The sequence below is a fragment of the Lagenorhynchus albirostris genome, chromosome 2, assembly GCF_949774975.1.
Source record: "Lagenorhynchus albirostris chromosome 2, mLagAlb1.1, whole genome shotgun sequence".
Lineage (NCBI taxonomy): Eukaryota > Metazoa > Chordata > Mammalia > Artiodactyla > Delphinidae > Lagenorhynchus > Lagenorhynchus albirostris.
Genome location: NC_083096.1, coordinates 44709963 through 44725285, shown reverse-complemented (window position 1 = coordinate 44725285; position 15323 = coordinate 44709963). Strand labels below are relative to the sequence as shown.

Sequence of the window (15323 nt, the reverse complement as noted above, 5' to 3'; positions counted from 1 at the left end):
TTTCAACAAAGATCAAATTTTATTGAAAAGGAGTGGGAGAGCCCATGTATGTCTCTCACGTGTTCCAAATCATACAGTTATCAATTATATGAGACTGAAGTGGAGAGATGCACTGGGATTACGGAAGTTAATGTGTATTTCTACATATATACATATGTAAGTAGAAACGCCTTTTGAGACATTAAATATTCCTTTTCTTTGTCACCCGTCTTTCCCTGTCATGGTACCTTCCGGACCTTAAACATTAAGTTCTTAAGTGTTACCACCCACTTAGATATCAGGATGTTAGTGAAGCTACAAAAGATCTTCTATAAATAAACAAAAAGCCTCCCTAGTTATCTGTCCCTTCCAAAGCATTGTGTCCTCAATGCATATACACATAGCTTCAAACTTTCAATGCTGTAACTTCAAATAAATATGATGGTAATAATAATACCAAACTTTACTGAGTATTTATTGTGCCAAGTGCATTGTAAGCATGTTTTTCATTTTACTCTCAGGCAAAAAAGGACAATGATTCCACAGAGATGGGAAACAAATGAAGCAAGTCCTATAACTGTCCCAGTTTACCATCTTCAGAGAGATTTTGCAGGCCATGGTGTGTGGAGGTGGAACCAAGGTTGAGGGGGTCCGCCTTGTATATTCAGCTGAGTACTGACCAGCATGTGCTTGTGAGGAAAGAGCCACTTGAAGGAATAAAGGTGACAGTGCCCACACTCACACAGGGATGGGGATAGGTCTGTCCCCACCTGCCGGATTGGAAAACCTCATGATTCAAAGAGCATTGGGCAGAGTACTCAGAAGGGTTTTTTTCCCAGCAATGGGGAATTCGTTCTAGACTGAATACTGTTTTGGTCTGACCTAATAAATTTTAAAAGTGAGTCTCAAAAGGATCAAACTCTTTCCAAATAACTTTACTCTGTCCCAGAACAGAGCTCAAGGATATTTATAAAAATACAAAAATATCTAGTATAAATTCATAATGTAAAGGCAAAATTCATAATGTCTGACATCCAATCAAAGAATATGAAGCCTGAAAGGAAGCAAGAAAATATAACCTTTAATAAGGAGAAACACTGATTAATTGAAGCTGTAATAGAACTGGTACAGATGTCAGAATTACCAGTCAAGGACATAAAAAGTTATTATAACTGTCTTCTAGATATTCATGCACTTAAAATGAGACATGGGAGATATTAAAAAAAAAAAAAGAGATCCAAATAGAAATTCTAGAGATAAAAACTGCAATGTCTGAGATGTAAAGTACACTGGATGGGACAATTGGCAGAATAAACAGTGGAGAAGAAAAGGTTAGTGAACTTGAAGAAATAACTATGAAAACTATCAAAAAATGAAACACAATGAGAAAAGAAAATACTAATTTAAAAAACTGAGCAGAGCATCAGTTTACTGTGCAACAATTTGAAGTGGCCTCATATGTGTGAATTGGGGTCTGCAAAGGAAAGGAGGTAAATATAGTTGAAGAAATAATGGCCAAAAATGTACAAATTTGATGAAAACCATACAATTACAGATGCAAGAATCTTGACAATCTGCAAGCACAAGAAATATGAGGGGAACCACATCAAGGCACACCATAATCAAATGGTTCAAAATCAGTGATAATGAGAAAACTATTAAAAGCATCAAGAGACAAAAAGATGTGGTTCATATAAAAGGACAAAAATAAATATGAGAGACATTTCTCAACTGGAAGCAATGCAAGCAAGAAGACAGTGGAGTGACATCTTTAAGGTACTGAAAGGAAAATGAAAACCTGCCAACCTAGAATCCTCTATCCAACAAAACAAACAAACAGACAAACAACCCCAAAGCCCAAACAAAACAAAACCCAAAAACTTTCAGAAACAAAGGTGAAATAAAGAATTTTTTGGACACAAAAGTGAAAGAACTCATCACCAGCAGAACTGCACTACAGGAAGTATTAAAGCAAATCCTTCAGAGAGAAGGAAAATGACATCAGATGAAAACCTGGGTTTACACAAAGAGATGAACAGCATCAGAAATGGTAACTACCTGGGTAAATATATTAATTTTAGAATTAATTAAATCTTTTAAAAAGATAATTGACTACTTTAAAAATTACATTAATATAGTGTGGGGTTTAAAATACAGTAATGTAAAATAAAATGGATGACTAACCAAAAAGGTTGGGAGGAAAGTAATGGAACTATATTATTCTGAGGTTAAGTGGTATAATATTACTTGAAGGAAGACTGTGATAAAGATATACACTATAAACACTATAGCAACCACTAAAATAAAATAAGAGTTATAGCTAATAAGCTAGCAATAAATATAAAATGGAATCATAAAAAATATTCAGTACGCCTAAAAGAAGTCAGAAAAACAGGAAAAAAGAAACAAAGAAGAGATGGGACATAAAGAAAACAAATAGCTAGATGGTATATTTCAACCCAACCATATCTATAATCACATTGAATGTAAATAGTCTAATAGCCCAATAAAAGGCTGAGATTGTTCGCATGAAAAAAGCAAGACCTAATTGTAAGGTGACTACAAGAAGCACACTTTAATATAAACACACAAATAGTTTAAAAGTGACGGGATGGAAAATGATATATCATGCTAACGCTAATCAAAAGGAAGCTGGAGTGCTATATTAATATCAGACAAAGCATATTCCACAGCAAATAATATTACCAGGGATAATGAATGTAACTTCATAATGATAAAAATGTCAGTCAAGAGGACATAATAATCCTAAGTGTTTATGCCTCTAATTACAGGCTTCAAAATGCATGAAGCAAAACCTCATAGAACTACAAGAAGAAATAGACAAATCCACAATTATAGTCATAGATTTCAATTCCACTCACAGTAACTGATAGAACAAGAAGGCAGAAATCAGTAAGGATACAGAATGTTCTAGCAACACTATGAAACTTGACCTCATTGACATTTATGGAGCATTCCACCAAATAACATTCTTTTCAAGTATGCCGGGAACAATTACCAAGATAGATCATTGAATCCTTATTAGGTAGGTACTGTCATTATTTCCATTTACAGCTGAATCAACGAGGGCATAAAGAAATAGGTAACTTGCTGAAGATACACAGTTATTAAGTGTCACAGCTGGGTGCTGAATGCAGATTATCTGACCCAGAAGCCTTAATCACCAGGCTCTACCACCTCCCTTGAACACCTGGAACAGCTCAGGTCTCAGTGAAATCTCCAGGATTTAGAATGCAATCCCTCTTAGATAAACAAAGGAGTAGGTTACTCAAATAGCATTTTCTAAATACTATTTAGAAAGGAAGAACGTTCCCCCTTTCCTCTCATATTCCCACTCATTCCAAATGGCCAGGCTGCTTCCTTTAAATGACGTGACTTATAGGTATCATAAACTCAGGGTCCAGAGTCCCTGGGTCTGAAAGAGAAGACAGTTGCAGACTATAAGAGGCTCAGGGGAGCTGGCTTTTCCTCAGGCGACCTCCGTGTTGGATGGGTGGTCTAACACACATTCCAACTCAGATCGAGATGCCTGCTGGCCCCTCTTTAAATGCCAGGATCCAGACCACAGCTCCTTTTGCAGGATGTGAATATGTTTTTATTAAAAAGAGGCAAGGAATCCTTAGCTTATGGTTGACTTTCTTTGTCCCCCTTCTTATCTCTGTTATTAGTACCAAAATGTGTATAATAATTACAACACGGAAAAACTTTGTAATGTTTTACAGGGCGAGGTTTCCTTACTTATCAGCGAGAAAACGCCATAGAAGGGAACACCTTTTCAATGGATCTTTGGCTGAGACTTGGCACATGGGTGTTCTATGGAAGGAAGTGTGAAATGAGGATATTATTCTGCCTCATTATGCTGAGGGGAGGGTTCATATTGCTCAGCAAACATGAATCTTGATAGTGAAATTTTAAAAAATTAACTTTTCTCTTCAGTATGATCTCTCTCCCCCTCCCCCCCGCACCCCCTTCCTTTCCCTCTCTCCCTCTTCATCCTTTGCACTGAGCTGCCACCCTGTATTCCACATCCAGCTGCTTTCCCTTCTACCATCTTTCCTAACTACAATCAGTGACTACCCAGTTCCAGCTGTCTTTCTCTCATTTCCCTCAACAGCCCTTTTCCCCTTCCTCCCGTTTCTGGCCCATCCAGCTCTGTCCTCCCTCCCTTCCCCAAAGCTCTACAGTCCCTGAGGAGATCAAAGAGTGAGAATGTGGCTTCGGCCCAGCCGGGAGAACTTTCCAGCTCCCCCTCCCGGCTGGGCTGAGTTGCGGGCTGAGAGCGGGAGGCTGGGAGGTCTTGGCTTCTTGGTGGGGGAGGGGAATTATGATAGAGGTGTCTGAAGCCGCGTTGTGCATCGTAGAAAAATACAATTCCCTTAGTGCTGGTTAGCGTGGTGTCCCTCGGTTCGGGTTCTTGCCACACATTCTTGAAAGCCATTGTTTACCTTGGGGTTTGGGAAGTGAGAAACAACGAGGGCGGGTGCGGAGGGGATACTGGGAGCGCTTCCCAGGTACTGAATTGACCCGAGAATCAGTGGAGAGAAGTCGTCCTCCAGGAGGTGGGGGCGCCCAAGAGCAAAGGAGGGGGGGGCGTCCACCGGCCAATCAGGAGGCGAGGCCGAGCCCGGCTTCCCTTCCCCTCCCAGCTCCCGGGCTGGAGGCGCGCAGTGGAAAGTTGGGAGCCGCGACGGCTGGCCCGGCGGAGAGCGGCGCGGCGGCGGCGACGGCGGCGGCGGCGGCGGCGGCAAGGGCAGCGGACTCTGTGCGGCGCCGCTGGCTCGGAACGGCCCCCGGGGCATGGGCCGGGCGCGCCGCCCGCACTCAGCCACACGCCGCCCGGGCCGCGGGCACTCGGCTGTCCCGGAGGAGGCTGCGTCTGGACAAAAGCTGCCGCATCTCTGCCCGCCCGGCCCCTGCAGGGTTTCGGGTTTGGTGCTTGTCCCCATCTGATTCTCAGCGCCCAGTTTTTTGCCAGTTCAAAGAGGTTTCGGGAGTCGAATGAATTGCCCCGAGAAGAAACCCGCTGCCTGTTGTTGAGGAGGACTCAGCACAGTGCTTAGGCGCTCAGGAAAAAAAAAAAAAAAGGAAAGAAAGACAAAATGATTTCCTGGGACATTGTCCGCACAGTATTCCTGTTCACTCTTCTTTATACTTCCCAGGCTCAGGAAGCAAGACCCCAGTCAGAGATCAGGGCTGAGGAGATTCCCGAGGGGGCCTCCACGTTGGCTTTTGTGTTTGATGTGACGGGTTCCATGTATGATGATTTAGTTCAGGTTATCGAGGGGGCTTCCAAAATTTTGGAGACGTCTTTGAAAAGACCTAAGAGACCTCTTTTCAACTTTGCTTTGGTGCCTTTCCATGATCCAGGTAAGGGAAATATTTATTCTTTGTTATTCCTTATGATTACATTGTTTCTTATGCTGTGAAATTTTGTGTGAGTTTCAGAACAATTTTTAAAAAATGTGTAGCGAATACAGTTGTAACAAAGAATTGCTCGCCTGTATCTGGGTTTGCTTTCTGATACCTAAAGTCTCAGCCATGGAGGTGGCTTGTTTAGGGTGATTGTACGGTGGTACCCAAACCTGGAAATGTGGAATTATGAAAATCAGAACCAAAGCAACGACATCAAAAGCAGTTAATTAACTTAAAAATTAAAAATTTTAGAACTCAAGTGTTTAATTAAGGCAGATTGGGACATGGGTATTCAGCAGCAATACTTTAAGAGCTAACATCCAGCTTGAGAGCGTACTCAAGGTAACTCAAGTAGGGGGGAGAAAAACCTGTAGTGTGAGACACAAGGAAGCTTGTTAAGCAATGATTACTAATGAACTGAAGAGATGAAAATAAGAAGAAGCCATTTATTTCTTAATTGAATCTATTCAAATTCTTTGCACCAGATCATCCTTAGTTAGGTTCACAGATGGTAATAAATGTTATGTCCATGTCTCATCCAGTAGAAATGCTTGAAATTTGGTATGGCAGTGCTCTTTAAAGGTAGTTGAAGCACAATCACTTTATTTTTTGCCCTAAAGCCATGGGTTTCAGCTGCTGCACTGGAATTTGATCCTCTTTACTTTTTTGTTTCTCTTTAAAGTGGCACCTTTCTATGAGGCTCATAGGAGCCTTCATTGTCATTGCTGAGGGTAGCACTGCCGGGGGAGCCCTGGGGTTGGCTGTCTATAACATCCACCTGAGTTTCATTAGCACAAGTGGCTGCCCAGTTGAAGAAATAAAGCAGTGGTTTCTTAAAAGTCCTCCCCCACTGTTCTCCCACATTTCTATTGAAATCTGTCTCTTCACTGGAAGACCTTGACACAACCTCTTCACAATGAGAGTTTGATACTGAGAATCTCAGATTCTTTCCTCGTGCATTTGACAAGCATATATGAGTTCAAGTCATTGCTGGGTATTAAATGTGGCAGGTTTCAGCTATTAAAAAAATTGGCAGGGGGAGGAATTTAGAGGGAAATAGAACTGTGGGATTTTTGTTTGTTGTTGTTCTTTAAGTGATGAAAACCATAACCTATCCTACTCTTCCGGGATATACATTTATCTTAGTAATTTCTACGTTGATCAAACGTGATATGTTCTTTATATTTGAATGAAGAATTGAACGATCATTTACTGTGTTAGCTGCCTCCGTGAGATACCTCATGTGTTATAATGTTTTAATTTATTAAATGTCAAGATGCCAATTGTGATGTGGTCCAAGACTTTTGCTATTTTGGAATAGGCTAAATATGTTTCTTCTATAGGGATGAATCTGAAATAGGCTAAAAAAAAGTAAAAAATCTTTTCTCTAACACCACAATTTGCTTTCCTCCAAAAAACTGTTATGAAATGATGTTGCTGTAAGCAGAACACAAAAATTGCCTCTAGTCATAAATGGAAACTAGATCACCATCATATTTTGATACGATATGAAAAATTATTGTAATAAATTGTATTGTAGTGTGCCGCCTTCCAGTTGTTACCAAATGGGGAAGTTTGTTGTAGTTGACTTTCCTATACTTTGGCAATCATGATTCAAAGTAGGGAAAGGTGGTATGCTAATAACAAATGGCTAAGAAATTGTAGCTATTTTGAGTTAAATAATATGAGAAAATGATTAACTTAAATTGGTTCCATAAAATTAATTGTATGTATAATTCAGCAAAAATGATTAATTCTAGTTCCACTGTGATTCAAAGTAGAGAGGCTAAGACCAAAGTGTTTTTGAAGATAAAGAGGGAAATAAAACATACTAATAACCTTTAATTAAGTTTACTAACTCACTGTAGTGGATTGTAATATTATCTTTGTGTGTCATTTTCTGTTTGTGTGTGTGTACAGTCATCAAGAGTTTCTGATTCCCTTGTACTTCTGGTTGGTTATCAGCTTGTGCTCACCAGTGGACAGAAAGGGCCTTGAATGGAGTTTTGCTGGCTTACTGAGTGACATTAGAGAAGTCTATCTACCTTTTTGTATCTGTTATCTCAACTATAAAATGGCAGAATTGAATCTGAACATCGCTAAGGTCATGTCCAACTGTAACGTTTTACGACTGTTTTACATGTGCTGGTTTTTCACAGTCCCTGACACAACTGACAGGCAAAGAAAAGATGTGTGTAATTTAATGTAATTATATGAATCACCTCGACTACTTATAGCTTTTCAAAATCCTTTGACATCTGCTTTTGCATTTAGCTAGATGAAATAATGGGTAAGATCTGGGCTGTAGTCTCAGGCATTTGACAAAGACCTTCAAGCCTTTACAGATGATTGTTTGGACCTCTGCGTTATGGTTTGGAGCAAGGTGTGTGTTTTCAGGTGGGGGTAAAAATGAAAATACATGGAAAATACAGACATACAAGAGCAATAAGTCTAACAAGTTGACAAGGAGGTGATAAAATCATTCAGAAAATGTGTATGTAGGAAGCTATTGTTAGAGGGGCAGCAACATAACCCATGGTAGGAGGAAGTACCAGAGAGGACCAGGGTCATGGCAAGCCAAGTCAACTTTTTGATGCTGCCTCTGCTTAAAATGGGTTTTTCACTTCTAGAATCACATTTAATGCATTAATTTTTAACAGCTTTATTGAGATATGATTTCCTTACCATACAATCATTCATTTAAAATGTACAATTCTGTGGTTTATAGTATATTCAGAGATATATACATGCAACCATCACCTCAGTCAAGTTTGGAACATTTTCCTCACTGCACAGAGAAGCCCTGTGCCTTTTAGTTATCAGTCCTCTACCCCTCCCCTCCGCCGCCACGTGTCATCCTCCTTCCAGCCTTAAGCAACTACTAATTTACTTCTTGTCTCTGTGGATTTTCCTCTTCTGGACTTTCATATGAATGGAATCATATGAATCGTATAATATGTGGTCTTTTTTGACTGGCTTCTTTAACTTTAGCATAATGTTTTTAAGATTCATCCATGTTGTAGCATAAATCAGTACTTTATTAATTTTTATGGCCAAATAATATTCCATTTTATAGATATACCACATTTTGTTTATCTTTTAATCTATGATGTATATTTGGGTTGTTTCCACTTTCTGGCTAGTATGAATAATGCTTCTATTAATATAAACATTTGTGTGCATTTTTCTGTGTGAACATATGTGATATTGTGATTTGTAATATGAAATAAATATGTGGGCTTTGTCACCTTTTCTGGCAAGGAGCTCTTAAAACCCTTGAAATTTCCTAAGTGATGAGAACCGTAAAGGTATCTTCTGTTATGTTAATGAATTAACTTTTGAACCCCACTGAAGAAAGGGGGCTCATTGCCAGGAGACTCATCCCTGTGATTAGAGCATTGGAACTTTCAGTCCCACCCCTAACCTCTGGAGAATGTTCTGTGTGTACTTAAAAAGAATGTGTATTTTGCTGTTTTGGGATAGAATGTTCTATAATAGTCTATTATATCCATCTGGTCTAATGTGTCATTTAAGGCCAACTTTTTCTTATTGATTTTCTGTCTGGATGATCTATTTATTGACGCAAGTGGTATGTTTCAGTCCCCTAATATTATTGTATTACTGTCAATTTGTCCCTTTATATCTGTTAATATTTATGTATTTAGGTATGCCTGTGTTGGGTGCATACTACAAGTATTATAATCCTCTTATTGGATTGATCCCTTTGTCATTATGTAATACTCTTCTTTGTTTCCTGTTAGTCTTTGTTTTAAAGCCTATTTTGTCTGATATGCATATTGCTACTCCAACAATTCTTTTTGTTTCTTTTTGCATGGAATGTCTTTTTTCATTCCTTTACTTTTAGTATGTGTGTTTTAGACCTGAAGTGAGTGAGTCTCTTGCAGGCAGTGTATATATAGGTCTTTTTTTATTAAAATCCATTCAGCTGCCCTATGTCTTTTGATTGGAGCATTTAGTCCATTTACATTTAGAATAATTATTCATAGGAATAATTATAATTCGTAGAATAATAATAATTATTATTGCAGTTTTGTTAATTGTTTTCTGGTTGTTTTTGTAGTCGTCCTCTGTTCCTTTCTTTTGTTCTCTTCCCTTGTGATTTGATGACTTGTTTTTAGTGCTGTGTTTGTATTTCTTTCTCTTTATTTTTTGTGTATTTGGCATAGGTTTTGTGTTTGTCGTTACCATGAGGTTCATATATAACAACCTACGTATATAGGAAGCTATTTTAAGTTGATGGTCATTTAAGTTCAAGTACATTCTAAAAGCACTACATTTTTACTTCCCCACCCTCAATGTTTTATGCTTTTGATGTCATATTTACATCTTTTTATTTTGTGTATTGCTTAACTGATTATTTTAGATATCAATGATTTTACTATTTTTGTCTTTTAACCTTCATGCTAGTTTTATAGGTGGTTGAACCACTACCTTTGGTATGTTTGCCTTTACCAGTGAGATTTTCTGTTTCATAATTTGTTTGGTTTGGTTTGGTTTGGTTATGGGCTTTTCTTTTCCATTTAAAGAGGTCCCTTTAATACTTTTTTTTTGTAAGGTCAGTTTAGTGGTGATGAACTCCTTTAGCTTTTTCTTTTATGGGAAACTCTTTATATCTCCTTCAGTTATGAGTGATAGCCTTACCAGGTAGAGTATTCTTGGTTGTAAGCTTTTTCTTTCAGCACTTTTAGTATATTGTGCCAGTTTCTTCTGGCCTATACAGTTTCTGCTGAAAATTAGCTGATGGTCTTATGGGGGTTCCCTTGTATGTAACTAAGTGTTCTTCTCTTGCTGCTTTTAAGATTCTCTCTTTAACCTTTGATTCTCTCTCTAACCTTTAACCTTAAGGTTAACCTTTAACCTTAAGATTCTCTCTTTAACCTTCAACCTTTGTTGAAGCTTTGTTGAAGCTCACTGAGTTCATCCATTCTTCTTCCAAGTTCATTAAGCTTATTTATGACTATTACTTACTTTAAACTATTTATCTGGTAAGTTGCTATCTCTGTTTTGTTTAGTTCTTTTCTGAGATTTTTATCTCATTCTTTTATTTGGAAGGTATCCCTTTGTCTTCTCCTTTTGCCTAACTCTTTGTGTTTGTTTCTATATATGAAGTATATCAGCTGTGTCTCCTGGTCTTGAAAGAGTGGCCTTATATAGAAGGTGTCTTGTGGGACGCAGTGGCACAGTCTCCCTGGTCATCAGAGCCAGGTGCAGAAGAGGATGGTATATCTTGGGTAAAGTTGGTAGTTGGAAGTTTTGAGAAATAGTTGGATTCTATGTATATTTTGGAGATTCAACCAAAAGGATTTATTGATGAACTAGATGTGAGAGAAAAGTAACAGAAGATAAGAGAGATTCTGAGGATTTGTCTTGAGTGAGTAGAAGCATAGCATAGTGATTTACTGAGATGGAGAACAAGCATGAAGTAGGTTTGAGAAAGAGTGGGAAACTGAGGCTATTATTTTGGGGTATGTTTAAGTTTGAGATGCCTTTGTTACCCAAGTGGAGATATTACAAAGGCAGATATATAAGATTAGAATTCAAGGGGACAGGTCTGGGTCAGATACATAAATTTGGGATCCAGAGGCACATATAGGATGGTAATCAGGGCTCTGAGGCTAGGTAGGACCACTAAAGGACCGATTAAATGAAGAATTAATAAAGGTCTAAGGACTCAGCCTTGGAATACTCCAATGTTTAGCAGTCAGAGATGATGATAAAAGAACAAAGTAGCCTGAGAAACTGAAGATTGAAGAGTATAACTAGAAATCAAGAGAGGAAAGCTTTCCAAGGAAGAAGCACTAATTGGTTAGTTAAGAAGAGGACCGAGAATTGGCTAATCTGTTTAGCAACGTGGAAATCATTGATGTCTCAACAAGAAACGATGGGAGTGAAAGCCTGTTTGGAGAGAGTTTAAAATAGAATGGGAGTAGAGGAATTGGAAATCTTTGGAATTATATTGCTGTTTCCAGCTACTGGAAAGGTTGTTTTGTTCATGAAGCTAATAGAACAAATATAAAATAGAACAAAATAGAAACTAGTTTCAACCAGTATTTTACAAAATGCCCATGCGATGTGGTAGAAAGAATGTCCAATTTGGAACAAATTTGTGTTCTCATCCTTATTCTTGTCATTTAAGCAAATCGTTTAACCTTGCCAGACTTGTTTCTTTATCTATAAAATCAGTGCATTGGTAGATTATTACTGAAGTCCATGGTTTTAATGATCATAATATAGTGAAAGCTAAGGGACTGCAAAGAGACTTAAAGTGACAAGGACTTGATTCACTGGGAGCAATAGCAGCATTACATGTCTCTGCGCTTAAAAGTTTCATTGTAATAAAACTTCTGAGCCCTCAGTGACTTTGTATGTTTCTCCAGGACCTACAAAGTGTTAAAAAAAACTCTAGGACTTCTTTTATGAAAAGATTCTCTTAGAATATTTTTCTGAGCAATAGAATAGAAAGATTTTTACTAGGAAAGTATTGCACATTCAGACCTTGAAAACCTATACCAATTTATATGAACTAAACTTCAAGTTGAATGTTTTCAGTTTCACTATATATAGAAAAAGGAGCCAAGAAGCTATTAGTCTCCCTTTGCCTCTGGCACCTCCTACAGGAAAAGGGTTTTCATGAGGAAATGGACTGGTCTTTTAAGTCAAAGAGAAATCTAACTAAAAGAAATGAACTAACATTTAAGAGTGAGAGATTTTGGTTAGACAATGATAATGATAACTTTGTTTCCTAGGATGATAGACTCTTTTAACCTGAGAGTGTAGATCCCATGTCACTGGTTGTTTTCTGAGGATATGGAGACGTTTTGCTCTGCACAATGAAAACTTCGAAGTGTAGGAATCAAATTTTTTTTTTTTAATGGGAGGAGGAGCCAATGTAATGGCTAGTTTTTATGGGAAAGAAGAAACTTTACATCACATTTTGAGTGAGTTAGTGCAGGGGCTCAGTGGGCCAGCTGGTGGGGCACCAGCTTGTGATGGGTTCCACTGGGCCTCGCCTTTGTGCAGCCAGAACCAGATGACAGCACTGTTGTCTTCTTCACGGATGCAGCCCACTATCTGCTTATTGGTGATGGAGGGGACTAAACTGGGGTCATCCTTGGTACCTGAGGCTGCCTTTGGGGCGAGCATATTGTACGGGTCCAGTCCCTTGTGTGAAGCTGGCATGACCTCCCTCTCCAGCCCAGATGCCTGCTCATCATCAGTAGGAACACCACCTCCAGATGCCATAGAGGGCACCATGGAGACTCCGTTGGGACCGCGGGCCGTCAGGGCCTGCATGGCCAGCGCTTCAGCTCCGCAGAGTAAACTTGAAGCCATCTCGCCAGCTACCAGCATTTGGAATCGAATTTTGATATATCAAATATGTTAAGTTTGGTAGGGATGCTTCTATTTTGAAAAATCGTCTATGACTCCCACAGGGTGAAGGTTTTTTTTTTTTTCCTTATTAGGTTTAGGACAGCCTTTTAATTGATGGATAGTAAATCAGAATTTGGTTTTGCTTATAGCTTGTCTCTTATCAGGCAAACAATAACCATTCTCAAGGATGTATATGACTGCTTATCTCTATTTATAGGTAATAAACTCCCTGTTTGTCAAGGACTGTGCTAGGTGCTTTTGATTCAAAGATAATGAGGTATAGCTTACAAGAAGTTAACAGTCTTTGGGGAGAAAGGCAAGAGAAATAACAGTATTATATGCTGTGAAACATTTTATAGTGGGGAAGACAGCATGGGGAATTGTGTGAGCTGAGAGCATGTCCCTGATCCCGAATTCAGGAGGGTGATGGTCAGCAAAGGTTTTCTGGAAGAAGTGTTACCTGGAGAAAGTGCATGAGTAAAAGCAGTTTAATCAAAAATATTAAGGAGTTTGGATTTCATCCTGAAAGCTTTTGGGAGGCTGAAAGGATTGTAAGTGAAAAGTGACATGATTGGGTTTTCATTTTAGATCTTTATGTCTTGGATGGATTGGAGTAAGGCAGTCCTGAGAGCTGAAATCTGAGGCCATCACCATCATAGCAATTCAGGGAGGAAAATTGAGGGGACTTGGGCATAGGAAGAAGGGTATGGATTTCTGAGCTATTAATAAAGTCCAAAAGACTGGGCTTGGCCCTTAGAACATGGAAAAAAGGGAAATATGATTGCCTTCTGTAGATTAAAATATGAAATTGGCATACAATGAAAGAGAAAAGATATGTAAAGTTAGCTTTAAGAGTCACTGTTACTCTCAGGGTGGTAGTCTTTGTTATAAGTTCCTTATACATTAACTTGTCCAAAATAAAGTCTCAACCAAAAGTATGAGAGGTCAGCAATGAAAAAAGAGTCACAGAAACAGACTTAGACATTGTACAACCAAGTTCCTTTTAAAAAAAATTGTGGCCTAATTGACATATAGTATTAGTTTCAGGTGTACAACATAATGATTTGATATTTGTCTGTGTTGTGATATGGTCACCACGATAAGTCAAGATCTGTGATCATACATGTTAGAAACTGTTTTTTTCTGTGATGAGGACTTTTAAGATTTAATCTCTTAGCCTCGTTCAAATATACAATACAGTATTGACTGCAGTCACTATGCTCTACATTACAATCCCATGACTTACTTATTTTATAATTGGAAGTTTGTACCTTTTGACCCTCTTCTCTCATTTTGCCCGCCCCACCCTTTGCCCCGACAACCATCAGTCTTTTCTCTGTATCTATTAGTTTTTTGTTTGTTTGTTTTAATTTATTTTATTTATTTTTGGCTGTGTTGGGGCTTCATTGCTGCCCGTGGGCTTTCTCTAGTTGCGGTGTGCGAGGGCTGCTCTTCGTTGCTGTGCGTGGGCTTCTCATTGCAGTGGCTTCTCTTGTTGCGGAGCACATGCTGTAGGCAAGCGGGCTCTGTAGCTGTGACATGCGGGCTCAGTAGCATGGGCTCAGTAGTTGTGGCACGTGGGCTCAGTAGTTGTGGCTTGCGGGCTCTAGAGAGCAGGCTCAGTAGTTGTGGCGCATGGCCTTAGTTGCTCTGCGGCATGTGGGATCTTCCCGGACCAGGGCTCAAAGCCATGTCGCCTGCATTGGCAGACAGATTCTTAACCACTGTGCCACCAGGGAAGCCCTGTATCCATTAGTTTTTTAAAAAATTTTTTTAGACTCCACGTATAAGTGAGAACATACTGTATTTGTCTTTCTCTATCTGATTTATTTCACTTAGCATAAAACCCTCAAGGTCCATCCATGTTGTAGCAAATGGCAAGATTTCCATTATTTTTATGACTGAATAATATTCCTCTGTGTGTGTGTGTGTGTGTGTGTGTGTGTGTGTGTGTGTGCATGCCACATTTTCTTTTTCCATTCATCCATTAACAGACACTTAGGTTGCTTCCATATCTTGGCTATTGTAAATAATGCTGCAGTGAACATGGGGGTTCATATATCTTTCTGTGTTGGTGTTTTTGTTTTCTTTTGATAAATACCCAGAAGTGGGATTGCTGGATCATATATATGGTAGCTTTAGTTTTATTTTTTGAGGAACCTCCATACTGTTCTCCATAGTGACTGCACCCATTTATATTCCCACCAACAGCACACAAAGGTTCCCTTTCTCCACATCCTCACCAACGCTTCTTATTTCTTGCCTTTTTGATAGTAGACATTCTGACAGGTGTGAAGTGGTATCTCATTGTGGGTTCGATTTGCATTTCCCTGGTGATTAGTGATGTTGAGTACTTTTCATTTACCTGTTGACCATCTGCATGTCTTTGAAAAGATGTCTCTTCAGATCCTCTGCCCATTTTTAAATCAGATATATATTTTTTTGCCAAGTTCTATCTGCGGTTTGGAGTGTTAGTTCATCCTACACTTAAATAACTAGTCCATCATGAGCAATGTTCC

The 15323-nt window shown here is 38.9% G+C and overlaps 1 protein-coding gene and 1 pseudogene across 1 annotated transcript in view; one reads left to right on the top strand and one right to left on the bottom strand.

Moving 5' to 3' along the window:
• The first annotated feature begins 4774 nt into the window (after positions 1 to 4774).
• HMCN1 (hemicentin 1) overlaps positions 4775 to 15323 on the top strand; it is a 526172-nt gene continuing 515623 nt past the window's right edge. The window contains exon 1 of the mRNA XM_060131555.1: positions 4775 to 5367. Within this exon, the coding sequence (XP_059987538.1) occupies positions 5100 to 5367 (268 nt within the window). The 5' untranslated portion in view covers positions 4775 to 5099. The remainder of the gene's footprint in view (positions 5368 to 15323) is intronic.
• On the bottom strand, positions 12390 to 12769 carry LOC132515786 (cytochrome c oxidase subunit 5B, mitochondrial-like; annotated as a pseudogene).